The 27,734-nt window shown below is 47.7% G+C and overlaps 1 protein-coding gene across 1 annotated transcript; it reads right to left on the bottom strand.

The window, feature by feature from the left end:
- Window positions 1–265: 265 nt before the first annotated feature.
- On the bottom strand, window positions 266–27,460 carry CAPN14 (calpain 14). The gene is made up of 21 exons (XM_052649417.1): window positions 27,236–27,460; window positions 25,952–26,021; window positions 24,972–25,090; window positions 24,721–24,857; window positions 24,130–24,304; window positions 23,463–23,528; window positions 21,272–21,357; window positions 18,044–18,118; window positions 16,398–16,561; window positions 14,912–15,075; window positions 14,400–14,408; window positions 12,331–12,536; window positions 10,896–10,932; window positions 10,122–10,178; window positions 9,206–9,263; window positions 6,538–6,602; window positions 4,745–4,813; window positions 3,506–3,584; window positions 2,584–2,700; window positions 2,166–2,221; window positions 266–292 (listed from the first exon to the last, which is right to left on the bottom strand). Exons 1-21 carry the CDS (start codon window positions 27,458–27,460, stop codon window positions 266–268), a joined length of 2,061 nt encoding a protein of 686 aa, XP_052505377.1.
- Window positions 27,461–27,734: the final 274 nt, after the last annotated feature.

The following is a 27,734-nucleotide window of genomic DNA, read 5'->3' as shown; positions in this document are numbered from 1 at the left end:
CACCAACCCACAGTCAGCTCAGGCCATGTCTCTGCTTGTGGTTGTGGTCACTGGGGAAAAGAGCTGGTCTTGACAACCCCAAGGCAATCTTTACTCCCTCACTTCTCTTTTTGTATGCTGCCCATCCTCCCAGATGAGACGGTGATAGCTGGAGACATGGTCCTGAAGAAATGTAGGTGGGTTGAACATGGGTTGGTCCCAGCTAAAGGCCACCCTTGGTCCATATGCAGAGTCCTCAGTGAGGATCAGTGAGCTTCCAGCCTTCTCAGCAGTACAGAGCCATCATTAGCCACTGGAATAATGGGGAAGCAAGTTATAGTCCATTCAGAGCCATCTCTGACATTCAGTTAAGGATGCTTCATCTCTCAGTCACCTGGTGACTGGACTTGGGGCCTCCTCCCTCTCACTCCTGGGAAGCCATGGAGACAGGACATTAATGGATGGCTTAGCCAGAGGGACCATACCATCTGGTGGTAAGTATAAATCAACCTGAAATATAATCAACCTTGACTTCTCCTGGTGCCTGTGAATGATGATAGCCAGAGATGCTGGTTGATTCTATATTCAATTCACAATGCAATTTTCCCCCACGAATTCAATTTGGCACGCTCTTGATAGCAGTGCGCAGGTGTGTGGACCGACTGGGCAGCAGAGATCCATTAGAGCATATTCTACATGTTTACATTTATGAGCCCATTGGTCTGACAGCTTTATGTATGTGTAATGAATGGTCCCTCTAACTCACACAGTTGGGATCTCTGGAGAGGCCACACCCCAGACCAATTACATTAAAAGGGTGATGCTGATGCTGGTGATGATGAAGGTGATAATGGTGACGTTGCCAAAGGGATCAGAGAAAACCCCAGAGTGAAATCCCAACAAGTTGGCTGCTACTCCCTTCAAACCTCCTTGAGTGACTTTGAAGATCTCCTTAAGGAACCAGAGATGGTCAGGGCTGTAGAGACTCTTAGAGACCACCTCGCTCAGCCAGCTCATCTCACATATTGGGAAGTTGAGGCCCAGAGGTGTAACATGATTTGCCCACAGATGGTTACAAGGGGTGCTGTGGCTTATAACAGTCCATTCTTTTGTTGTGATAGCACATTGCTTTTTAGAAGCCTCCTCAAACTGTGGGCTATCCCGTGTCGATTGCCACACTGACATCGTCCTGCTCTCAGTGCTGAGTCTGCTGCTATGGATGGACTGCTTGAGATCAGGAGGTGGTCTTGGGGACCTTTGCTTGGGGATGGGCTCAGGAGTTCTAAAACCATTGCCTCTCTAGCGCCATCCCACCTTCACATTCAAACATGTGAGTGATTGAGGGTAGACACACTGTGGGTCCCTATATCTTAGAAAGTGAAAGTCACTCAATCGTGTTCAACTCTTTGCGACCCCATGGACTATACAGTCCATGGAACTCTCCAGGCCAGAACATTGGAGTGGGGAGTAACCTTTCCCTTCTCCAGGGGATCTTCCCAACCCAGAGATCAAACCCAGATCTCCCACTTTGCAGGCAGATTCTTTACCAGCTGAGCCACCAGGGAAGCCCACCAGAGAACCTTCTATATCTTAGAAGGTTATTCCATAAAATGGACATCTGGGGTCAAGAGAGAAACCCCAGCTTTTATCAGTCCCTTCCTAAGCAGCTCAGACAGAGAGTGTGTTTTATTTTTTTTGGCCACCCTGCATGTGGTATCTTAGTTTTCCGACCAGGGATTGAACCTGAGCCCCCTGTAGTGGAAGCACAGAGTCTTAACCACTGGCCTGCCAGGGAAGTCCCAGAGAATGTTTGAGAAAGAAAGGGCAGATGATTCAACTCCAGACTCCAATGTCTATGCAGCAAACACCGTCTAACACCACATCTGGCTCATAGAAGGTGCTCAGTAAATCCATGCAACCCGAGTCCCCGGGGAAGATAATCAGTGTCAGACACTGTTGTTTTCCCCTCAGCATATCACTTCCGTCATTCAACAAATACTTGTACCTTCCCTGGCACACAGCAGGTGCCCCATCAAAACAATGCCTGAATGAATGAATGCAGTGCTGCCTCCTGAACTCAGCAGAATGAAGGGTCCCCAGCACCCTTCTCCTTCACAAGACCCTGGACCCGCACTGGCCACCACTCCCTAAGATGATGAGACTCAATCCCGTGGAGAAGGTCTTACCTCTGGCTTCTGGAGGTATATCCCTTTGCCGTCTTGGGTCAAGTTTTGGAAGACATCTGTGAAAATGCAGCACAAAGGAACGTGTGTGTGTGTGTGTGTGTGTGTGTGTGTGTGTGTGTGTTGGAAACATAAGGCACTAGCTCCTCCCATACATCCCCTCACCCAGGAACCCAATTTTGGCCTTGGTGCAACCACACGTGCCACACTTGTTCTAAGCAAGCCACCCACACCTCTGTCCTGGAACAGGCAAGGCATCCGTGAGTTTGGGGAGATGCAGGCAGGTTTCACAGAAACAGAGCCAGCGTTCCCCAGAGTTCCCTGCACTGGCAGCATCCTCTTTTCGCGTGAACTGGGGATGGGTGGGCAATCCACGGGGAGAGCAGAGGAAGCCCGGGTCCACCCTCCTTCCCCAGCTCACCCTCCATGTTCTCCACACGCAGCATCAAGTGGACAAAGCTGACGAAGTTCATCTGGAGGTCGGGGCCGCCGTAGCGGATAAGCATCAGCTGGCAGACGCCATCACTGAGCACGATTCCTGCGTGGAACACAGGCTCCCGCCGTGGGTGCTGGGACCTCACACCTAGCTCCCCTGCTACCTGACGCCCCTAAATTGTCCCTCCACCTCCGGGACCTGAATTCTAATAGCCCGGGGTCTTCTTTGACAGGGTTCATTGTGAATTAATTACTTATTTTACTAATCTTATCTTCTCTCCATTCTCTGTCCCTGTCCCCTAGACAACCAGGAGGGTTTCTTGATCAAGCGGGTTACTGGCCTTCCAGGCAAGAGGCCATCTGCTTAGTGGTCAAGACAATCTGTTTTGGAGTCTGGGAGTCCCAGAGGTAAGCCCCAGGTGACTTAACTTATCTGAGATGCTATTTCTTCCTCTATAAAGTGGGGATTATGACAGGGTGTCGGCAAAGACTAAAGTGTGGGTGTGTGCCAGCCCTCAGTAAATGTTAGCTGTGAACATACTGATAATCCGTGTTTTAGTTAATCACAGATCCGCATCTTTGGGCCTCTGAACTCAGGGAGTAACTCTGCTCTTTAGAATGACTGTTAGGCTTCCCTAGTGGTTCAGTCGGTAAAGAATCTGCCTGCAATGCAGGTAGGCCTGGGTGTGATTCCTGGGTCAGGAAGATCCCCTGGGGAAGGAAACGGTGACCTACTCCAGTACGCTTATCTGGAAAATCCCATGGACAGAGGAGCCTGGCAGGCTGCAGTCCATGAGGTCACAAGAGTCAGACACAACTTTGTGACTAAACCACCAGCAGGACGTCACGCACCCCAGCCCCACCCCTGCCCCACCCCCAGCCCCCCTCCGGGCCTGCTGTGTGCCTACCTGCCTCCCTCATGGCAGCCCGTAGTTGGGCCCAATTCAGGGATCCTGACTGGTTAGTGTCTTGCTTGTGGAAAACCTCCTGGGAAGAACACAAAGCAAAGGCTGAGGAAGCCAGCCATCTCCAAGCACCCTCTGAGAGCCCCTTGCACCCCAGTGTCAAGCCTGCAGGACTGCTAGTGGGCGTGAGGCTCCATCTTCGGGCCTAGCTGCCCAGACAAGAACAGGCTGGGGTCTCCTGGATGGGATCCCACCCCCTGTCCCAGTTGTCCTTTAGGCTGTAAGAGGGGGCAGTCTTTCTGTCATGAGGGATGGAGAGTCAGGATACAGGTAAACATGCTTAATCTAAGCAAATCATCCAAATTTTGAAGGGCTTCCAACCTGATGACTCAGGAGACAGGAGGAGGGTGGTGAGCAACAACTGGAAAAGTAGGCAGGAGCCAGTTTATGAAGGACTCTAAATGCCATGCTAAGGGGTGTGAACTTGATCTGAAGGCCACAGGGAGTCTCTTCCTTTTAGTTAGGAAGGAGGCAACATGATCAGATGTCACTTTCAAAATCCAGAAGACTGTTGCAACAGGCTCTCTGGGTTTGGAAGAGAAAGCAAGAAACACTAGAAGGACACTTGGGAAGACTGAGTGAGTGGTTGGGTAGTGTCAGGCAAGGGTATTTTCCTCGGTTCTGTCTCATCTCAACAAAAATTGGAAGCAACGGACATTAGAGCCCTCAGCGTGTCATTGCTCTTGGACAGACCGTGCTATAGCTCTTGGGTCTGGGAAAGACTATGTTATAGCTCTCAGGTCTTGAACAGACTGTGTTATACCTCTTAGACAGATCAGTGTTACAGCTCAATTTTGTTTAAGAAAATAGCAGGAAAATACATCCTTGAGGTGTGAGGGCATGCCGACCCAAAGACGCAAAGGGAAGAGAGGGGGAGGCCCGACCCTTCGGCTCCTCTTTTATATGCTTTTCCTCCCCCGGGCCTGCCCTCTGTAAATCGGGCCAGCCAGAAGTGCTGTTTGTTCTACCTGAAGCCCTCACTCCAGCCCTCAGACCTTTCTTTGTTCTATTTTCACAGGCTTTCCCTCCGTTGTCCTTTAGCCACCACCATTCTGGACTCTTGTTTCCTATTCTAACTACTTAACAGTAGAAAGGGCTGAAAGGGAGAGGTCTCGTACAAGTTTTGCAGAATTGCCCTTTCTGCACCGTCCTGCGGGAGGCAGGCTAAACACTTGTTCTCACCTGGTAGAACATCAGCTGCTTCCACAGGTCCCTGAATTCCTGGATACTCACAGTGCCGGATGCGTTAAGCTGAAAGCAGGGTTAAGGTCAAAGCCACCACAGGAGTTTCATGCCCACCTCTGGAGGCAGTGATGGGCCCTTCACAGAGCCGCGGGCAACTTGGGACACCACAGTCAATGTTGGACGTCCCTTGTTGGCCTCCCCTGACTGGTCTGTCCAGCCCAGGGCTCCCTGGCCCTTGCTAGGAAAGGACAGAATGAGCTGGAACACAGCAATGCTGGGAGGAGAGGTGGGGATGATGGTGGTGATAAGAGTTTCCATTTAGTGAAACAGGGTGTTCTGATGTGGCCGATTTGATACAGTTTAAATAAAACATAGTAAATATTTTATCACTATTGTTAAAACTAACTTATGGATGGATTCAGGCACAAGGGTGGATGAGGATTTTTATATTTAGTCATTTTGTGACAAGTTAACAGCTGAATGGTTGGCTCTGTAGACCATGTCCAAGTCCCCCCACCTCAGAGAGACTGGGTCAGAAATACCACCACACACCAGCTCTATTGGAGCCCTATGGTGGCCCTAGCGCTGAGCTACACACTTGACCTATGGAACTTCATTTTCACCTAGCAGTTGGGGTAAGTACTAACTGCTCCCTGCTCTGAATGATGAAACAAGAACTCAGCAAGTGTGATCTCGTCCAAGCCCATACATCTGGTGACAAGGCTGGGACCTGCCCCAAAGCCTGCACACCTGACCACCATCCCCATCGCCCCTGGCCTCTGCAAAGTTGCTAACAAGAGTCTTTGTATTTGCAACCCTCTTCACGCTATCCGTTCTATGTGCCTCTCTGTAGTGTGGGTAATTAAACTCCAGTTAACTTGTCCACTTCCCTGGTGGCTCAGATGGTAAAGCATCTGCCTGCAATGCGGGAGACCTGGGTTTGATCCCTGTGTTGGGAAGATCTGGAGAAGAAAACGGCAACCCACTCCAGTACTCTTGCCTGGAGAATCCCACGGACGGAGGAGCCTGGTAGGCTACAGTCCATGGGGTCGCAAAGAGTCGGACACCACTGAACGACTTCACTTTCACTTAACTTGTCCACTTAGAAAATCAGAAGATTTGCTAGAAAAACCACAGGGTTGAGAATGAGGAAAACTGAGTTCTCGGCAAGTCACTGGACTCTAAGCTCTGGTTTCCTGATCTATAAATGGGGGCAGCTGCTGCCCCATCAGCAAAAGGAAAACTCGGAAATGTGAGGCTCCTTTAAAAGCTTCTTGTCACCCAGAGAAGTGTTACTATCCACCACCCTGCAGCTGCCTCATCCTCACTCTCCAGAAATAAACTTTTTGTTATTAATAACAAAGCCATTTCAGTCATGTCCAACTCTGTGAGATGCTATGGCCTATAGCCTGCCAGGCTCCTCTGTCCATGGGATTCTCCAAGAAAGAATCCTAGATTGTGTTGCCATGCCCTCTCCAGGGGATCTTCCTGACCCAGGGATCAAACCTGGGTGTCCTGCATTACAGGCAGATTCTTTATTTCTGAGCCACTAGAATATTGATCACTTATTCAATGACTCAGTGACAGTTCTGTCCTTAGCATTTCATCTTATTTGCATACCAGTCCTACAGAATAGGCTTTAACACTACCCCCAGGCTACACGTGAGGACTCTGTCACTCCTCAGAGCCCTAGTTAGGTGCTAGGGCTGGATTTCAACCCCAGGCAGTCTGGCTCCAGGGCAAAGCTCTCCAACAGCAGAATGCATCTACCCACAAACCTGGAAGGATACATCCAGCAGGGCCAGGATACCCTGACAGGCCTCAAGGCTGAAGAGAGGCTGTTTGCTTCCTAGACCTGTGAAGGAACAGAAAGAGTCTGCATGGGAGTGGCTCTGGGACTGCAGGGAGAGGCAGTGCTGTCTAGACCCTCTGGAGGTTCCAAGGAGCATCATTTATGTTGAGGGTGGGGAGACTTACAGCAGTGGAGACAGAGAGAGAAGGCTTGGCAGGTGGGGGCGCAGGGGGTGATTCCTACCCCCAAGGAAAACAGTAAAACCCTGCAGAGAACATTCTGGCTTACACAGTGGGACAGATGAACATGGCCCTTTGCACCTGGTGGAGTGGCAGAAGGGTGACATTTTGTAACTGGGGGAATGGCAGAGGCAGGTAGCCAGCTAGTCACAGACTACCCATCCTGAAAGAGCAACTTGTTCAAGGTCCCACCCAAACTGGGAGACAGCCTCAGACATCTTGACAGTGCTCCCGTCAGCGATGGGACCTCTCTTTTTCAAGTGAATCCATAGCTCCAAGTCAGGAGAAATTTCTCATTTAATTCCAAAGGAACCTCTTTTCTCATTCATTCACTAGTCCTAGTTTTACCTCCAGAAAAGCATAAATAACTATCTGTCCCCTCCTCGACATCTCCCCTCCATTCTAAATATCTAAACATTTCTCCAACGCTTTCCCAGATGACATGGTTTCCAAACCCTCACCTCCCTCTTCCATGATCTATGCTTTGCCAGCATCTCCCTAAAATGTGATACCAAGACTGGAACACACGCCTGAAGCTACAATTGGATTAAGCAGAGTACAGTGGATCTATCACTTCTAACATTTTCAGTCTGCATTTCCCAAATTAGGTTCCAAGGGAGATGTTTTGCAGAAAAAGGGTTTTGAGTTCAAATACATTTGAAATATTTTGTATCTACAAGCCTTTTTCCATTATCATGTACCTTAGCACGTGATTGGTATAGAGGAGTCAACATTGAAATTTTGTTTAACACAGAATTACCTAAGTTCAGTTGACCGTAGAATGTAACCCCTTATATTTCACAGAACACTCACTAAAACCTAATTTCCTAAGCACAATTGACTACAGAACCTAACCCTTTTTATTTCATGGAACACTCACTAAAACCTTTTGGTTTCTAACATTTCTTGGAACACGATTTCAAAAACACACATCTAAAGCTTCCATTAAATACTGCCTGAATTTCGATTAGCTTATTTATCGGCAACTTAAAACTATTAGCACATGTTAAGCTCAAGGTCAACTAAATTAACCAGATATCTTTCAAATAAACTGCCACAAAGATGAGGTCTCTTCTGTTAGGAACTTGTGCAACCAATTTTTTAAAAATTACAAAATGGCAGTTTTTAATTATCACCCTGACTGCATTTCATCTTTTTGGCTTGGGCACAGCTTGTGGTGAACATTCTGAATTTCAATTCTGTTGTCTATTAATGATTCCTCCCAGCTCTGTGCCATCTGCAGATCTGATAAGTCTTCGTGTCTTGTCTTCCTCCAAGCCATTGATAAAAGCTGAGGACGTGTAGGGGGACCAAGGGCAGAATACAGAGATTCATCTAAGTATCTAAACATGTAGACTCTGATCCATAACATAGAATTATTCCTCTGGTTTCATATTTATATAACTCTTGGGATTGATGCTAAAATTTTGAATCATATTGCTACTTTCCAACCCCCACTTCATCACTTGTTATGAGAGACTTTACCAACTATTTTGCCAAAATCTATAGTAGCTCTTTGATCTGTCCACCAGAAATCCTCTCATAGGAATAAATGAAAGCAATGTGTCCATCCATTCTTTTAAAAATTTAAGTGTGCAGAAGCCATCTCTTTTAGATAATTTCCATAGAATTTTTTTTTTTTTTTTTGATGAGGGGTAGGGAGGGGGCGCATCTTATATTCTATCATTTCTAGAGCCTCGCCTTCTGGCTCTTTTATGATATTCGAGTGTGGTTTTGAGAAACCATCTGGAAATTATGCAATTTCTGAGTTTGTTAGGGTTTGAAATCTTGGCTTCGTATAAAAGAGAAGCAATCAAATACCCTTCAATTGTTTGGTTTACTTTTTTCATTTTGAGGTTCATTCTCTTGCCTGGAGAAATTATGTTCTTCTCATTCAAAATCTACATATAAAATACTTTTAGATGGGCTTTAAGCTTTCCTGATGATTTATGCCAGGCTTCACACAAAGGCATCCACATCAAAGTTCTCCTATATGATGTGCTCCCTTCTATCAGATTTTTGTAGGTTAATCAATTTAAATATGAGCTCATCAGAGATCTCCCTGGTAAGCTACTCAATACTTAATTATTTATTTGCTGAGTTGAAGAAATGAGTGCTATTCGTCCACAAGGACTTTCTAAGCCAAAAAAGGAATACTCAGCTATTCTTTGCAAACTAGCAGAAATCTTTATTTTCTCTACCATGTATCTCTATATACCCAACTAAGCAAAAAAGAAAAAGAGCTATTTTCCCAAGCTGCATAAATTCCTCTACCTCTGTCAGACCACACGACCCACCCTGGTGTAGGACACAGCTGCTGGGGAGACCAGTGGGCATTCACATGGCCCACTAGGAGAAAGAGAAGCAGACCTGGAGTTCAGGAAAGTCGTGTCCCCTGAGTCCAACAGGAATGACTGAAATACTCACCTGACCAGGGCATGTGGTTCAGGATATTCTGCAGTTGGATCGCATTTATTTCTGGATACTGAAGTGGAAGCAGAGGGTCAGGAGAAAATCATCATTCCTGAAGGCTCATTAGATGTAGAACCCACAGATAAACAGGGCTGGGAAAGGCCTCTCCCACATCTGCTTAGAACAGCACATCTGCCATTTCTGGGCAGAATAAGTGACACCGTTTTCTTACACATAAGGACGTGACTAGACATAAAATTAAATCCAAAATTTCATAAGAACTTCAACAACAGTTAACTGGGTGTCAAATTCAGAGTGCCCCACCAGGGCAGGACTCTTCAAAGGTAGACTAATAGAGATGTTTCTCAAACTGGGTTCTATAGAGATGCTGCAAAAGTTTAGCAATTGAGTTTCAATTTTATTCTTATTTAACTATCCTTAGCCAAGAGTCCAGATTTCCATTCTAGACTTCATCAGAAGCCACTCTTTACATGGACATTTGACTTTAAAACATGTTAATGAAATGTAAGTACCATAAATTTGAACTTATAAAATGGATATGATACCTTTATATGTATCTGGATTTTTATATATCTTAGGATTCTCTATGAGATTCCATTTGATAAAAGGACTGCAGCAGAAAATGTTTAGAAACGCCTGGCATGGAGGAAAATTCTTGAAAACAATACACAAAAGATTTTGACGTAGCCTCTCTAACTATACTCAGCAAATGCCAGTGTGAAAGTGAGAAAAGATGGGAAGGCAGGCAACTTGTGAATTAAATCAGGAGTGTTACTAATGCAGGAAGTTCATGTTCTTACAGTTTTAATGAAATCTCTCAGATGTCAGACCCAGATTTCTTGCCCTGTTCCTAACTGGGTTTGGCTCCGCAGTGTCCCCTGCTCCTCACTACCTCCCTTGGTCAACTTACCTTTTCAAAGAGTTTGGTGAAGAATTCATCCTTCCCTTCACTTTGGTCTACAATTTCCTATAGAAACAGACATACAGAAGGACAAGATCAGTCCCTGGACAAATGGACTCTCATGCATACACTAATGAGTCATGGCCTCCAGGCCTCTAAAATCTACAAACTTGACCTTGAGCACCACTTTAAATTTTCTGCCATAGCCTTCACATACATCTCTTGTTTCTCTAACCCTCAGTGGCTTGGGGGAAGTAGCAAACCATGAAAGAGGCAGAAGAAACACCAGGTAGAGAGAAATAAGAGCATGGATGTGTAACTCATGCACAAGGGCTCTGGGCCTTCAAGACCAAGGACCTGATCAGAAGGGCAGTTCTCCTGGTACAAAAACAGCAGAATCAGAGGACTTTGGGGGCATGATAGATAACACAATGTATGTGCCATAGAGGCTTCCCCAGTGGCTCAGCGGTAAAGAATCTGCCTGCAGTGCAGGAGACAAGGAGACTCCAGTTCGATCCCTGGGTTGGGAAGATCCCCTGGAGGAGGAAATGGCAACCCGCTACAGTATTCCTGCCTGGAGAATTCCATGGACAGAGGCTGCGTCCATAGGGTCGCAATGAGTCGGACACAACTGAAGCGACTGAGCATGCACACGTGCGCCATGGAGTAGGGCCTGCGGGACCTACGAACTCGTCCCCCAAATCCTAAATGTGAGGGGAGAAGCCTACCCACCCTGGCTTTGTGAACAGATCCGGTCACATGCAAATCCACCTGAAAACTTACCTTAGAGAAGATGACACTGGAATTGCTGCCAATTTCACTGAGAGAGGAGAAAAGACAGACTTACTTCTTGGGGATAGCCTGGGAGCCTTTTGGCCAATACCCTCCCTTATCTTCCCAGCTCCTTAGCTAATGCACCATGCGGGCCTTGCCCAGCTCCACCTCATGCCCCACCTGGCCTTGAAGTGTGCAGTTTGGCACACAGCTCAGCACTTGGCTGTACTTCTCCACCTGCCCTGCACTCTTACCGCCTGCATTTGCTCAGGATGAGTCCTCTACCCCGACCCCATGTGCCCTTTCCTTCCCCCCCAGCCCCGCCCTCATCTAACTACTTCTACTCACACATTAAGACTCAGAAGTCTCACAAGGCAGTGAGACCCAGGACCAAGTTAAACTACCTACGCCCAAAACATGAAGGAAAAAGAACTGGGTCCTAAGTACTGAAGGGCAGTCATGTCAAAACAATCCTTGGCAAAATACAGGCCTACCCCATTTCACTGTGCTTCGCTTGATTGTATTTTTCACAGATTAAAGGTTGGTGGCAACCCTGTGTCAAGTAAGTCTATGGGAGCCATTTTTCCAACAGTATTTGCTCACTGCGTCTCTCTGTCACATTTTGGTACTTCTCACAATATTTCAAACTTTTCATTATTGTTTTATTTGTTACGGTGATCTGTGATCCGTGTTGTTATTATTGCAAAAAGATTCTAACTCCTTAAATGCTCAGACAATAGTTACCATTTTTAAGCAATCAAGTATTTTTTACTTAAGGTATGCACATTGGGTTTTTTTTCTTTTTGACACAGTGCTATTGCACAATACTATAATACAGTATAAACATAATTTTTATATGCACTGGAAAACCAAAAACCCCTGTGACTCTTTTTAATGAAGTATTTGCCTTATTGCAGTGGTCTGGAACTAAACCTAAGATAGGCCTGTTATAAGTTTGGCTGGGGTGTATGTATATTGAATTGTCTGAGCCCGATAGTTGATGGCAGCCTCCCTCATCTGAACAATCCCAGTGCCTCCTGTAGGAATCACCACCTCCATGAAGCCACCCCTGCTTCCCCTAGGACCATGGGAAGCTGGCTCAGATGCTCCTCCTTGATGTTCTCCTAACACCCTGGGCAAATAAACACTTGCCCCAGACAAAGTGTACCATAAATAACTGCTCACATATCTATGTCCTTTCCAGACTGAGCTCCTGGAGGGCAGGGCCCAGGCCTGTTCTAGCTTTTTCTCTAGCAGAGTGTTCACTTGTTAGGAGAGTAGGGAGGAAAAAGTGAAGGTGTCTCCATGCAGAGAGCTGTCCTGCTCTCGGGCTTGCCCTGTCTCTCTTCTGTGTGGTCACAGAGACCCCATCCTCCACCATTTTCTTACTCTCCCTCCCTTGGCCCAAGTGGACCCCAATGTCCAGGAGAGGCCTGGCCCTTACTAAAACACGTGCTTCCTGGAGAAGACTCTGAGGACGAACTCAGACTCCTGACGGGCCTTAGATGTGCAGGGCACGATCACGTACGTCCCTGGCTCCAGCCACAGTTCCTGGCTCACTTCCTTCTCTGTGAGAAACGTCGCAGGGCAACTCAGGGAAGCATTTTTCCAGAAGAACTCAGAGGGCAGTTTCTTCTGGGCATCGAAGCTCTATAAATGGAGGACAGAGGGCAACAGATGAGGTGATCACCCATAGCTTGTGGTCAGGCCTGGACACCTTGTCCAGGAGCCAGGACTAAAGTGGCCTCTGATTTGCCAAATGCCACCTCCCCCAGTGGAGGGGTGAGGAGTGGAGAGAAAACACCAGGACATGTCCTGAGTAGGCACCTCTGCTGGAACCTTACATGAGGCTGAATACATAGGTCATTTGATTTAACTTTATGTTAAAACATTATGCATTGAATTAGGTGAGGAAGGTCACTATGTCTACACGTCCACGTTACAGTTGAGGGGCTGAGGCTCAGATAAGTTAGGTCATCTGCACAGAGTTACCCAGCAGGTAAGAGTCTCTGCCAGGACAGGAATTCAGGGCAGCTAGGCCCCAGTGCCCATGTTCTAGATCCTTCCTGATGCTGCCTCTAGGTATGCGCTGTAGTTTCAGGGTTGATTATGACATGATTATGGTCACAGGTACACACATACCACCAGCCATCTGCCTCCATACTGATCACCTGGCCATTCCATACCATCGCAGGGAAAATAGCCTCATAAAAGGGAAAGAGGACTGGCCAAAATCCAGAAGACCCAATCAGAGGTCTGGTTTGTGTTTTGTTTTTACAGCATAAATTTTTTTCTCTCTCTCCCTCCCTCTTTTATTTCCCCCTCTGGCCCTGTTTGTCTCTCTCACTTCCTCTTCCCTTGGCTCTCATGCAGGGCTATGGAGGGAGGGGTGGTCCACGTGGGGATGCATACATTTGCTGATAAGACACTACCTACCACATAAAGACATTTCCTAGATTCCACTCAGGGCTGGGGAAACAAAACGTATCTCCTGGTCATGCTTGCTTTCTTATTGAGACAATGAGAACTAGAGAATCAGTCCATTACTCTCTTTGCCCTGGTTTCCAGGAATCTCAGAACTCACTTTTACAATCAATTGTAGTAGCTATCCTATGTATAGTGTTCCTGGTACAATCAATTGCTTCCTTCTCCCTTGTCCATTTATAACTTTTTTCTCGCCAGTTGAATTCTATAACTGGTTCGTGGTTTTGCTCTGTTTACACTTTTTATTGTAGGTTGACCCAAATTCTATTTAGGAATAGGCTTGATATAAATAAATTTTTCTTTTTAAATTAATAGGTAACTTTGGGAGCACACAGTATTCCCTTGGGAGAGAAGAAGGGAAAAAAAAAAAAGCCCAAACCGAACCAAGACACCCAACACAAAATGGTTTCTTTATAAAAATCCTTTTACTCTAATCAGTCTAATCTGAGAAAATTAAGTTTTTCACTCCTGTTTTCTTTGGGAAACAAAATAATAGCTGCCACCCTTCAGAGGCCAGGAGAACCCAGGCCTTCTTAACTGATCCCTCTAAGCTGCCACTGCAGCTGAAACACAGAGCTATCCTTGGCCTCTGCCTGCGTTTTCTGTTTGGTTTCCCAAGCCTTCATCCCTGATTCCTAGGCGGTGGGTTGCATGCTCTCCTGTTGTCCCCCCTGTTACAGATCTATTTTATGATGGGCTTCATAACTCAGGCAAGATTGTGATTTATCATTCTTCCTCTGCTGTGACAGTCTGAAATATTTGCCCTAGGTATTTATGTAGAGATTTAATAAATTCTTAAATTTATTGGTTCTGCATCAGGCTCAGACCTCTCTGCGGAGGCATAGGGACTTTAGGGAGGGTCCTTGGATAAAAAAGAACAGCAGATGTTCAGCACTTGCACACACAGGCAGTTGGCATTATTGCCAGCCCTTTCCAGAGCTCCTTACATACGGCTCCTGCAGTCACAGTGACCCCGGCCACAGGGGACATCACTCCCAACCAGGGCCAGCGGGCAAGTGTGCGACTCACCTGGCTCATCTGAAAAACAACAAAAAAGAGGCCTCATGAGGTGCTGAATCCAGCTCTTTCACAAGCACAAATTCTAGTAGAGGCTGACTTACAAGAAGGCTCTACCCAGAGGCCACTACCCCTCCCAGAAGACCTGCTGTTCTAGTCAGTGACATTTTAATCCATCATTAGAAATTCTGGAAAAGGGTGAGGCAAGGTAGGCTTGGCTTGGGAAGAGGCAAAGGGAACCAGAATTAACTGTATCAGCTGTGTGCCAGGTACAGTGCTAAGCACCAGCCAAAGGATTTTCTTCTGCTCCACCCTTTGCATAATTATCACTGTCCCCATTTTACAGATGGAGAAACTGATGTTCAAATGCAAAGAGGGGGCTTGTTCTAGATCACGTATTCCCAAGGGACAGAGACAGGCTTTGTACCCATGGTGGACAAAGGAGGTGGGCAGACAGAGAGACAGATGGTAAAGGGGACAGGGACCAGGAAGAAAGGATAAGACCTCACAAGAGGCCTACTGACCTTGAAGAGGTAGAAGCCAATGGCGAGGTGAGGCTTCCGGTTGCGGTGCCTGTGTCTGGGCTTCTGGAGCAGGGACACCAGCACACTGCAGAGCGACCGGGACCTCCTGCCCTCCTGGGGCCTCCAGATGGACAGCAGGAACTGCGGGTTCTTCCAAAATGTGTCTGGGACAAAACACAGCAAGGTGAGACAGATTTCCTAAGTATCCTGCTCACCAAACCACAGGGAGGGGCACAGATCCAGGGCACCTGCCTGGGATTCCCACTCCAGGGCCACCTGGACAGAGCTGGGGCCTCTCCCACCATAGCTCTGTCCCTCTCCCACCCACCTCCTCCACCTCGGGTTCTTTTGTGGACACACAGACCAAAGGTTGCTGCTGCTGCTGCTGCTGCTAAGTCACTTCAATTGTGTCTGACTCTGCAACCCCATAGACGGCAGCCCACCAGGCTCCCCTGTCCCTGGGATTCTCCAGGCAAGAACACTGGAGTGGGTTGCCATTTCCTTCTCCAATGCATGAAAGTGCAAAGTGAAAGTGAAGTCGCTCAGTCAAGTCCGACTCTTAGCAACCCCATGGACTACAGCCCAAGAGGCTCCTCCGTCCATGGGATTTTCCAGAGTACTGGAGTGGGGTGCCATTGCCTTCTCTGAGACCAAAGGTTACTCTCCCTGTATGAATAGCTTTGGCCCAGCACACTGCCTGGCACAGACTTTGTGTCCTTTATGTTCACTGCCTGGGTTGGTGACTGTGTTAACTAACTGGAGAGAAGATGCTCGTGGTGCCAGGGCAGCTGCATTTTAATGGAGACCAAGCCTTAGCTTATGGGCAGCTTCAGCCTTTGGGGGGACACTCAAGGGGAGAGAAAGTCAGAGCTGAGAGGGAGAGAAAGTCAGAGCTAAGACCGCTGTGACCTTGCTGAAATCCCACCCTTCTAATCTTTCCTGCCATGGAGATGGCTCAGTACCTCCACTGTGGAGAAAGGGATGCAGTCCCCAAACCACTCCACTTGGAGAATGTATATATGTTCACCTCTTGTACTTGATGACCTGGGAATCCTTGACTTTGTTTTTCTATCAAACTCCAAGTAAGGAGGGCCTGATACATACAATATAAATACTAATTTCAATCCTGCCTGTTACCGGGTTGTTACTTCAGCATATCAAAGGCCTTGTCTGAAAACCACAGAAAGATGTAACTTTTCTATTATGCATGTGCACCTGTGGTCTCCTGGTGCTGGTTGGGAAAGAGAACCCACCCTCTAGAAAGCTGCAACCCCAACAGATGGGCCACTTGACAGAGTTCTATGCCTCTGTGCAAATTAGGACAAAGGTGTCCCATCTTCCCACTGGACACAGCCCAGGGCCAGCACACAGAGCTCGGCCAGCAAAGCCCCCTACCTCCTCAGCCAGGTGCCCTGGGCAACAGCTCTGCCCACAGCCCCGCCTTTACCTAGCCACGAAAGCCTCTGGCTTCCATATACAGACTCACCTTGGGGCGACTTCATCTGGCCACCGGCAGTGCTCCCTTTCTCCCATCTCGCCTCCAGCATGGTGTACGACCACTTCTGGCCCACCTCCTGAGTCAGCAGGCCTGGGCTCAGTTTACAGATGACCAGAAGCATGAAATGTGCTTTAAAGTCCCGCAGTGACATCCTGTGCAGAGGATGAAAGAAAGACAAGAAAGTGTAGTTGCTCAGTTGCGTCCGACTCTTTGCGACCCTGTGGACTATAGCCCACCAGTCTCCTCTGTCCATGGGATTCTCCAGGCTAGAATACTGGAGTGGGTTGCCATTTCCTTCTCCAGGGGATCTTCCCGACCCAGGGTTCAAACCTGGGGCTCCTGCATCACAGGCAGGTGCTTTACCCTCTGAACCACCAGGGAAGCCCATGGAGATGCCATCCAGTCATCAGGACCAGTGGGAAACTGCAGCCAAGGACCGGGCGCCCAGCCCTCTCCAGTCCCAGGGCCCCATCCTCCTGCCCTCATGCAGACCCAGGTGAGTGGGGCCGGCTGGAGCAGCGTGAGGATCCATCAGCAGCAAGAGGTGCTACAGAGAAACCCCACTCTGTGGCTGAAAGCAGCCTCCAACAATGGCTGCCTGAGGGCAATGATCCTGTGCCACTGATGGCGGTGATAAAGCAGAACTGGGGTATTCACAGCTGTCCATTGATTTAGACATGTTCAGTGAGAATCACACAGATCTGTTCCTCGTCAGCTGTTGATTAAAAAAATCTCTGCCCCTACAGGCTAATGTTATGGCCCGAGGCATGCCACCTGAACCAGCAAATAGTTTACTCTCTGTAACAGGAAGTAATAGTATTTCCAGGGCTCTTGAGTTCAATGACCTCTTTAAGAATAAGTCTGAAAAGGATTGGTAAGGGGAGAAGAGGGGCCTGTGGGACAGGTTGGAAATTAATAGGAAGGGTGAAATGCAGAGGAAACGAGGAACAGGTGGGTCTCCTGTCAGACACCCAGAAGCAGCATCAGCTCAGGGCGTCTGGCAGCCATTCATAAAAACAGGTGAGAGGCTTTGGGGTGGGTAGGGTAGTACTGCTTTGCTCTGGAGGGCACAGGTGCAGTAGCTTATAGTTTGGCAAGAAAGAGCAGTCAGAGAGGAGGTGGTGGCCACCCGCACGCTCTGCTCTGAGCACCCGCTGAGCTCCATGCCACAGGTCTCTGCTCTTATCACAGAGACTGTGGATGTTGGATTGCCCGGCTAGGCTGTGAGCCCCTAAAGGATCTTCTTGATCTCCTAAAAGAAGTGCCTGGCATATATGCTGCTGCTAAGTCACTTTAGTCGTGTCCAACTCTGTGTGACCCCAGAGATGGCAGCCCACCAGGCTCCCCCGTCCCTGGGATTCTCCAGGCAATAACACTGGAGTGGGCTGCCATTTCCTTCTCCAACGCATGAAAGTGAAAAGTGACAGTGAAGTCGCTCAGTCGTATCCAACTGTTCACGACCCCATGGACTGCAGCCTACCAGGCTCCCCCGTCCATGGGATTTTCCAGGCAAGAGTACTGGAGTGGGGTGCCATTGCCTTCTCTGCCTGGCACATATGAGGCACCCCATAAATGTCTGCTGAATGGATGTCCTAATGTAAGCCACATGTGTCCTGAGTCCCTGCATCAAATACCAGAATTCTCCATCATTATCTTTTCTCAGCAGCAGAATCTTCTCCTTGGGGCTCAGTAGATCCCACATACTCGAGCTGAAAACAGAAAAGAAATGTTTTCATGGGGGAGGAATGGATTACAAAGGACATGCAAGAAATTCTTCAGTAAATGCTCTATAATGCGCTTAGTTGCTCAGTCTAGGCACATCACTTGAGCCAAGCTCTGGACTAGGCTCTTGACATGTTTTATTTTATTTAAGGATAACAACAACTTTACAAACTAGGGATTTTTATTGTCATTTTTGTGTGCGTGCTAAGTCGCTTCAGTTGTGACCCACTCTTTTGTGTCTCTATGAACTGTACCCCTCCAGGCTCCTCTGTCCATGGGATTCTCCAGGCAAGAATACTGGACTGGGTTGCCATGCTCTCCTCCAGGGGATTTTCCTGACCCGAATCGAACCCATGTTTCTTGTGTCTCCTGCACTGGCCAATGGGTTCTTTACCACTAGCACCACCTGAGAAGCCCCACTGTCATTTTTAGAGGTAAGGAAATTGAGGTTAAAAGAGATCAGGTCACTTGCTTGAAGCCACAAACTTATTAAATGTCAGAACTACCACCGAATCTATATTGCTATTTCTTTTTTTCACAACCCGTCATTTTGGACTTTATTTCTGGCCATAAAAGAGTAAGGCTTTCATGTATCATGGAAACAGTGCCCAAGAGAAGAGGGCTACTTAAGGAAAGAGCTCCAGAGAACTCCATAGGGGGTCCCTTGAGTCTTTGGCTAAAATAAAATCTGTGCATACATGAAATGAAACCCCACAAGACTGGATTATACTGAGCACAATTCCCAGAGTTGACACTAGGTTGGAAATCATTTGAATTCCCACCAGCCAGGATTAAAAGACCTTACAGAATACATGGGGTCTTCAGTAAAGAACCCAAAGATTCTACACCTTAGTAGTGAGGTCAAATTATCCCCTCAATATAGTTTTTCCTAGATCTGTCCTAAAAGAAAACTTCAAAGTATCATTTTAATCCCTAAGCAACTAAATTTACAATGTCCAGCATCTAATAAAAAATTACTAGGTGTATGAAGAAGCAGAAAATGTGATCCATGACCAGGAATAAAAACTGACTTAGAAATAGGAGAAATATGATTGAACTAGTCAATAAGGACATTAAAACACCTATTATAAATATGCTCCATGTTCCCAAAGATGAAAAGCTAAGTGAAAGATATTCTCAAATGGTATCTCTAGATTTAAAAAATATTTATTTAAAATGAAAACTACTTTGGATGAGACTAACTACAGATTAGACACTATGGAATAAAGCCCATCATTTTATTTAATCCTTATCACACTTCTGGCTCAAAGAAGATTGCTTAAGATCACACAGCTAACAAAGTTAATTTAACTCATCATTTTTTCTCAAAACAAGCACTTGTTTTCCTAAACAACTAGCAACAACATTATGATGCTATATTTCTGTAACACTTTAAAATTTATATATATCTTTGGATGCCATTTTTCCACATAGACCCAGTCCCTCTGGCAATTCTCTTTATTAAAATAAAATAAATAGAGTGCAGTACAACCTATCAGGAGTAAAATTCCACTTACTTTTCTGAGCCTTCAATTTGTCACCCATAAAAATGATTCAGTGATAATGCACATGTGAAAATGTTTCTGTACTCTTAAGTGATATGTGAAAGTGAAAGTCACTCAGTTGTGTCTGACTCTTTGCTACCCCATGGACTATACAATCCATGGAATTCTCCAGGCCAGAATACTGGAGTGGGTAGCCTTTCCCTTCTCCAGGGGATCTTCCCAACCCAGGGATCCAACCCAGGTCTCCTGCATTGCAGGCAGATTCTTAACAAGCTGAGCCACAACAAAAGCCCAAGAATACTGGAGTGGGTAGCCTATACCTTCTCAAGTGAATCTTCCTGACCCAGGAACTGAACCAGGGTCTCCTGCAGGCAGGTTCTTTACCCACTGAGCTATCAAGAAAGCCCCCAAGTGATATGTAGAGTTAAGTATTATAAATCTTCATTGCCAGACAGGGAAGGACTATAACACTTGGTCTGCCTTTCTGCCTGTGCCCTATGCCAGCCTGTAGCCTGTAAAGCCCACAGGGTTGATTTTAGGCAGAAACAATAAAAAAGTAGGCATCTAATCAGAATGCCCAGAGGTCATTAAGTGTAATTAGAGTATAGGGGCCAATCCTGATCTGTCTGACCCTGACTCGACAAGTCCAAGTGTACATTGACTAGAAAGAGCACCAGACTAGTCATGCTGTGAGACCCTAAATAATTCACTTAGTCAAACCAGTCCATCCTAAAGGAAATCAGTCCTGAATATTCATTGGAAGGACTGATGCTGAAGCTGTAGCTCCAATACTTTGGCCCCCTGATGCGAAGAACTGACTCATTGGAAAAGACCTCGATGCTGGGAAAGATTGAAGGCAGGAGGAGAAGGGGACAACAGAGGATGAGATGGTTGGATGGCATCACCAACTCGATGGACATGAGTTTGAGCAAGCTCCAAGAGTCGGTGATGGACAGGGAAGCCTGGCATGCTGCAGCCCATGGGGTCACAGTCAGACACAATTGAGCGACGGAACTGAATTGAAGCATCAGTTTCTTCATGAGTAAATGGAGATGAAATCACCTACCCTATAATAGTGTTGTTTGGAGGACTCAATGAAATGATCAAAATTCAAAAGGTTTAGCACAATACTGGCAAGCTCTCAATAAATATTAACTTTAATTATTATAATGAATGAAGTGAAATTGTTAGTCATTAAGTTGTATCTGACTCTTGGCAACCCTATGGACTATAGCCCGCTGGCTCCTTTGTCCATGGAATTCTCCAGGCCAAAATACTGGAGCAGGTAGCCATGCCCTTCTTCAGGGGATCTTCTCCACCAAGAGATCAAACCTGGGTCTCGTGCATTACAAGCAGATTGGTCTGTATATTTAAGCATTGTATATGTGTGTGTGTGTGTCTGTGTAAATCGCTTTGCTATACACCTGAAACTAACACAACATTGTAAATCAACTATTATTCAATTTAAAATAATAATAATTATAAACATGAGGGATTGAACCACACCGTCTAAAAGTTTTCCTGATTCAACCTGAGACCAAAAGCATGCACTGGAATTTGTGTGCCAACAACAAACTTCTTTGCGGCCTTCACCTACCCCATCCTCACCCCTCCCAGCCAGCCTCAGACGTTCACCTGTCACTCCAGTCTCCTCTCCACTCTATCTTCCCCCAGGGGTTCCGGAGCCTGACGAGATACTCAGGTCCATGTCTGGTGGTCACCTGCACAAAATGAGAACCAATTCAGGTGGCTGGGCTGAGGGCCAAGAGCAAATGCTGCAGATATCTGAGTGAGATTCATGCCTGCAGCTGAGACCTTGAAATGAACCATCAAAGGCCCCAGGAGCTGGCAGAGGAGAAAATGGCTCTGCTGTTTTACTCGCTGTGAGACCTAAGGCAAGTTACTTAACCTCTCTGTGTCTGCTTCCTGATCTGTGAAAAGAAGTTAGTGATCACGTCTATTGCATGAGCTGAACATTCAAAGATATGTCTACTGAGAATCTGTCAATGTGATCTAATCTGTAAAAAGGGTCTTTTCAGGTATAATTAAGTTAAGGATTTTGAGACGAAATCACCCTGAATCAGTGGCAAATGTCCTTACAGAAGAGAAAGGGAAAGACAGAGGAGAACGGCATGTGAAGACGGAGGCAAAGACGAGCTATGCGTGTGAAGCTGGGAAAGCTGGACACGCCCTGCGTGGGAGGAGGTACAGAAGGATTCTCCCCAAGCCATCAGAGGGAAGATGATACTAAGGACACGTGGATTTCAGACATCTGGCTTTAGAAAACACTGTGAAAAAGGCATTCCTCTTGCTTTACATCTCCCGATTTCTTACTAACGTACCTAACTCATAGGACTGTTGTGAGCATTGAGTTAACACTGGTAAAGCAGTTAAGACAGTATCACACACTAACTGCTAAATTTTGTTAATTAAATATAAAATCATAAAAATAAATATTTTAAAGTATAAATTTTGTTATCTAAATATGAAAACATTCTTAACACACCAAATATGATTGATGGAGATCTAGGAGATAGAAGTCAGGTGTGAATGGAGCTGAAAACATCTGAACCAGAGTTAAAGGGAATTGGAGGACTTTGGGAAAGTCGCATCCTCTACAGAATAGCAGAAGTTCTCGAAGATTCAATCTGCTGATTCCTTATCTCCATGCTCTGCTCCTGCTGCGCCCTCCACGGCTGCTGCTGCTGCTAAGTCGCTTCAGTCGTGTCCAACTCTGCGTGACCCCATAGACGGCAGCCCACCAGGCTCCCCCGTCCCTGGGATTCTCCAGGCAAGAGCACTGGAGTGGGTTGCCATTTCCTCCTCCAGTGCATGAAAGTGAAAAGTGAAAGAGAAGTCGCTCAGTCATGTCCGACTCTTCGCGACCCCAGCTCCCTCCACTAGGAAGGCCCTTCTCTTCTGACACAAATCTACTTGTCTTTTAGGGCCGACTCAAGGCCACCTACCCTACAAAGCCTTTTCTGATTTCCCTCCAACCCAACCAGATAAATGTTCTCTCCTACCTCTAAACCCCAGAAGACTTTCATCATTGCTTCCTTCTTTCAGCTTCTACTTTGCTTCCCTATAGATTTCAAATATGATTTGTCTCCATACTTGATGGTAAGCTCTTTGGAGGTAGGGTCCCTGTCCCTGTCCATCTTCCTCTCAATGTTTAATAAAGCTCAAAAGATAGAGAGCATGGAAGGAAACTGGAAGATTGTTGAAAAGGAGCATGTAGGAAAGAAGCAGGAATTTGAAGGGAAACCTCAGACAGAAAAGTTATCATTTAGCAGCCCAGGGCAAAGCAAAGCTCAAGAAATGGATATGAGACATAAGAGGGCTGTGTGTATGCTTGGTCACTCACTCATATCCGACTCTTTGCAGTCCCATGGACTGTAGCCCATGAGGCTCCTCTGTCCATGGGATTTTCCAGACAAGAGTACTGGAGTGGGTTGCCATTTCCTTCTCCAGGGGATCTTCCCAACCCAGGGATCGAACCCACAGCTCCTGTGTCTTCTGCATTGCAGGCAGATTCTTTTACCCACTGAGCCATCAGGGCTAGATGGCCGACAGGCCAGGGCTGCCCCATGGCAAGAGAGGCTGGGATGATACTGGGAGGCGGCAAGCCTGAACCCACCATTTCACCCGAGAAAAGTGACACAGAGGTCTGGGGAGCTCACCACCTGCTTCGGCAGGCCCACCAGAGAACTGACCCCTAGACTGGGCACAGGTAGTAACATTCACCAAGATGATGTAAGGCATTGGGAAGAAGCCCTGGAGAGAAGGGAGAGGCGGAAGGGAGACAGAGGGGCCGGGTTCCACTCACCTTCCTGATGCCTGTGAGTGTGTAGGCATGGCCATCCACCAGCCCATTCTCCAGCACCCGCTCCTTCTGCAGAGACAAGGACAGTGCTCTGTGGGGCACAGCCAACCTGGAAGTCGGGGGGGCCTGCTGGCTGGAGCAAGGGTTTATGGGAAGGGTTGGGAGAGACCTATGTGGTCTTTCTCTACAGTTTTCAAAGCTCTTCAGCACCCACAGTCTCATTTGAGCCTTTGAAGAAGTCAGGGTGCCATTCTTCAGTGATTAGCACCCTGCTTTCCAGAGGGCAACTCAGCTCAGAGCTGCTAAGTCATGTGGGGCGACATGATGATCATTAGTGGAGGCGGGGCTAAACTGAGGACTTCCTACTCCAGTTCCAGGCTCTTGTTTGTTATGAAATCAGACAGTGATAGCTAGCAGAGCTGGTGAACTGCCTTGCATGTAGTTGACACTCAAGAAATGTTAGCTCCCTTCTCTGCACACCATGTGTATTCTACGGGGTTCTTACCTGCCCCGGGGGCTCAGCTCTGCTCGTTTAGTTTGAACATCAGGACTCTGGGTGCGGGAATTGGGGGAGTCCGGGGCATACACTGAGGCAAGAGCAGCAGCTGGTGGGTGAAGGGAAGGGGAGTGGGGGAGGATGCTGTCCTGCCAGGGCACAGCCCAGTCTCACCCCGCAGTGGGTCTGGCAGCCAATCAGGGTTCTGCTGTAGATGGCTCGGGTTAGGACATCCCAGAGGTTGTCAGGGGCTTCTGCCAGGTTGATGGTCATTGTCACCCCTCCAGTGAAGTCCACAAGGGCTTCAGACACCTGTCCACGCTGCAAGTCTTCATAGGAGCCAGAGAGCCTGCCCAGGAAAGGAACAGATGTGAGAGAAGGAAGAGTGTTTCTACTGTACACAGGACAGTCCAAACAAGTCTAAAGAACCCCCTGCTTGGTTATTCCCAGGGCATGTGTCTGCTATCCCTTCCTCCCATCCCAGGGGCAGAAAAAGAAATACATACTCAGTTTCTATCCCTACTACACAAGTCCGTCCATCAGGGAAAGGTAAGATTCCAGAAAGGTTGTTCCGATGGGGTGACCCTTACAGAAGAGACCCTTTTGTGTCACTTCTATATTTGTTGAGCTATGCCTCAGTATCTCACTTGATAAACTTCCCCTGCCTCCTCTTGCCCTTCCTCAATGTTGATGAGAGAGAGACAGAGACAGAGGAGGAGGGAAGGGCCAGGAAGGAAAGGGGAAAGGTTTGTGTGGTTGTCTTACTTAGCATAGGCCTTTTCCAGAAGAGCTCCCCAGAACAAGTTCTTGTAGGTGGAAGAGACGAAGACCAGCTGGCCAGCTTCATTCACAGGCAGTCGGTCATCCACCACAACCGGAACCCACTTTCCAAAGTGCCAGAACTGGAAGGAGAGAAGGCCATGGAGGATGGTTAGCCCAGGGAGCAGAGATGTGACTCTTCCAGAACCCTCTTTCCTATGGCCTCCTCCAGGCTGGGGCACCCAGAGGACACTCACCCAGAACTGGAAGATGCCAGCATACTTCTCCGTGAAACTCTGATTCAGGGGAACAACGCGACTCAGGATGTCCTGGTGCAAACTCAGAGCTTGCAAAGCTGCCAAGAACCAGCAGTCACCTAAGCCAGAAAGCACATGAAATTCACATGAATCTGCTGGACACACATGCGAAGACCACAAGTGTCTGCGTGGATGTACTGTACAGGCCTGCACAAGCTACCAGTGTCCACGTGAATCTACTGAGGACTAATTGCAGGCAAGAAATGCCTGGTCCCAGTTGCTATCCTCTCTGGACTTGTGGCCTAGTTTAAGAGAAAGGAATTCTGTATCAGAGAGAAAGATGGTGAGTGAGCAGAGCAAGGGGTAGGGAACATTATCTGGAAATCAGACTTGACACCAAGAACTGAACCATATTCCTAGACTAGTTTTTAGCTTCCCATATGCCCCAACATCAGGAACTGGGACCCAAACCCAACCAAACTTTTCTAAATCCTGCTTCTGTAACTGATTTATGCACTTCTGAGAAAACTTCAACCCTTCTGGACTCCATTTCTCTGTCTGTGAAATGGGTATGACTATACACGTGCCTTCCCTCATGGCCAAGGATTTTTCCTCTTCCTCTATAAAGGAAGTTGGGTTAAAGATAAGTCTGCTCGGATCCTAAAGCATCTAGTGACTGGTATGCCAAGAAGGACTCATTACAGGAACTATGGTAGAGTGAGTCCCAAGATGAAACCCAGACCTGGAGACTGGTTAGGGAGGAGGATCGTTAGGCAAGGTGTAGCGTCCCCATGTTCCCATGCACCCTCAGAGGACCAGTTGTGATTGTTCCCCCATAAAATGACAGCATGTCAAGATGGAGCTCAGGGTGGCCATTTCCTCTCTTGGGATCTCTCAAACCCCCTCCTCCCCACCCCACTCTGCCTTGGCTGGGCTGGGCTGGCAGGTACCAGGTGTGTCTCAGGGCTGTGCAGACTTACCTACCAATCCCTGGCACAGATACAGCCGTTTGGCCTTGGCAGAATAGAAAAGGGGGTTGCTGTGCAGCTCCTGCAGGAACAGACAGAAATGTCCTTCTGATGGAGAACAAAGAAACCCCTCCAGTGACCATAGTTTCCCATGTCCCTGAGCTAGACTTCTGGGCACATAGATACAGAACATGTGTGAAATCAGGGCTATTCTGGGATTCTGCCCACTGTATTTCTCATTCCTTCTTGCTGCTTGTGTTAAGAGAGAGTGCTAGAGAACCCTGGGTAGACAGTGAGAAGTAGCTCTTGTCCCTAAAACGCCTTTTCTTGGAGTACCTGTGACAAATGGAAACATCTGTTTTCTGGGGTGTTCTCACTTTTCCTGGAGATCTTCTCATTCCCATTATTCTCCCTGCTACTCTTCCTTCCCACCCCCAACCCCCAGTCTAAGGGGTCTCCTTGGCTTCCATGCTGAGATGCAGGCATGGGTGGGGTCAAGGGGAGAGTGGGGCAGAGTGTCTCAAGGGGAGACAGTCTGTGCTCCATGGCATACCCTAAATCCCTCTGTCTTTTCCTGGGCACCATTCCACAAGGTCTCCCAGCAAACGGGAGACCTGGGCACCACACCACAAGGTCAGGTGCATGACAGACTCGCTACCTCAGCAGTTCCCTAGAGTCTCTAGGAGGAGGAGAGTCTTGGCTATCATCTAGTGTAGGAGATTTACTGGGGGATTTACACGCAGAGGGACTTGGTGAGTCTTGGGGTTGTAGGCTCTGATGGGGTTGGCTGATAGGGGACAGAAAAGGGGAGGATTTGTAGCCCGGAGTGATTTCGTTCTGTTCACCACACATCTTCAAATTGTTAACCAAGTTTGGGGGAGCTGGGTTGCCTTTCAACACATTAAGAAGTTGCCTTTTAAAGGAACTGTTGATGCATTTCACAAAGAGAAGACTTTTGTAAAGTGATTAGTAGCTTCTTCACCTAAGTGTTTCATGAGCCAGATTTGGGGAGGGTAGTATTAAACTTCCTCTCTGATAGATGGTATTGGTCAGTCAGATAGAGCCAAGCAGTACATTGAGATATATTTCTGGCTGTGACTGTTGTGTACTTCAGGGCAGAGGGTAAGGGAGTGCTTAGACCCCTTTCAAGATCACCCTGGATTTTCTCTGGAAAATGGGAATGTGGGGACTTCCCTGGAGCCCTTCACGTGGGGATCAATGACAGTGAGTAAGCCCTGAGCCCTGGGAAGATGGTCTGGGCTCACACTTCTCACGTGGAGTCCGGAGGCCCCTTACCGGAGGCCGCCTCCACTGCAGGCGGCTTGGCAGCTTCCGCAGCAGGGGCCCACTGCCGATGGAGCTCAGGGTGGCTGGGAAGCTCTTGTCCTCAAAGAGACAGCCGTCCCTCAGGCACCTTTCCTTCAGGGCCTCATAGTCCTGTCTGGGGGGCTGCGAAAAATCGCCCGTTGAGTCCTCGCACCCCAGCTTCCAGTTTCTGCAGACAGGAAACCACATGGCCATGGCCGGGACCACACAGACCCCAGGGCCCTCTGGACAGTCTCTGGCACCTGAAACAGAGAGCAGAGGGTGCCCAGTGTCCTCACGTTCTGTTGAGGCTTTGCCAGGCTTCCCAGGAGGAAGAGGAAGATGGAGGGAATGTGCTGGTGGTGCAGGCCAGGTGGGGGGGGGGGGGGGGGGGGGAGGCGGGGAGGCTATGAGAACAGGACTGAAGCACCTGGTTTATCCTCATCCCAGGTAGTGGGGGACCTGGAGCACTGCTTGTTTAAGCGTGGGG

This window comes from Budorcas taxicolor, chromosome 11, assembly GCF_023091745.1.
Source record: "Budorcas taxicolor isolate Tak-1 chromosome 11, Takin1.1, whole genome shotgun sequence".
Taxonomy (NCBI): domain Eukaryota; kingdom Metazoa; phylum Chordata; class Mammalia; order Artiodactyla; family Bovidae; genus Budorcas; species Budorcas taxicolor.
This window is presented reverse-complemented; position numbering and strand designations above follow the sequence as displayed.

What these genes read in the sequence shown, in the direction of transcription:
- CAPN14 (XM_052649417.1), bottom strand. Translation starts at nt 27,460, where the DNA reads ATGGCCATGTGGTTTCCTGTCTGCAGAAACTGGAAGCTGGGGTGCGAG. An exon ending in AGAGGAGACTGGAGTGACAG is followed by an intron (nt 18,119 to 21,271) that starts GTGAACGTCTGA and finishes TTCTGTTTTCAG; the next exon opens with CTCGAGTATGTGGGATCTAC. An exon ending in GTATCCTGGCCCTGCTGGAT is followed by an intron (nt 4,814 to 6,537) that starts GTATCCTTCCAG and finishes CCCTGCTTTCAG; the next exon opens with CTTAACGCATCCGGCACTGT.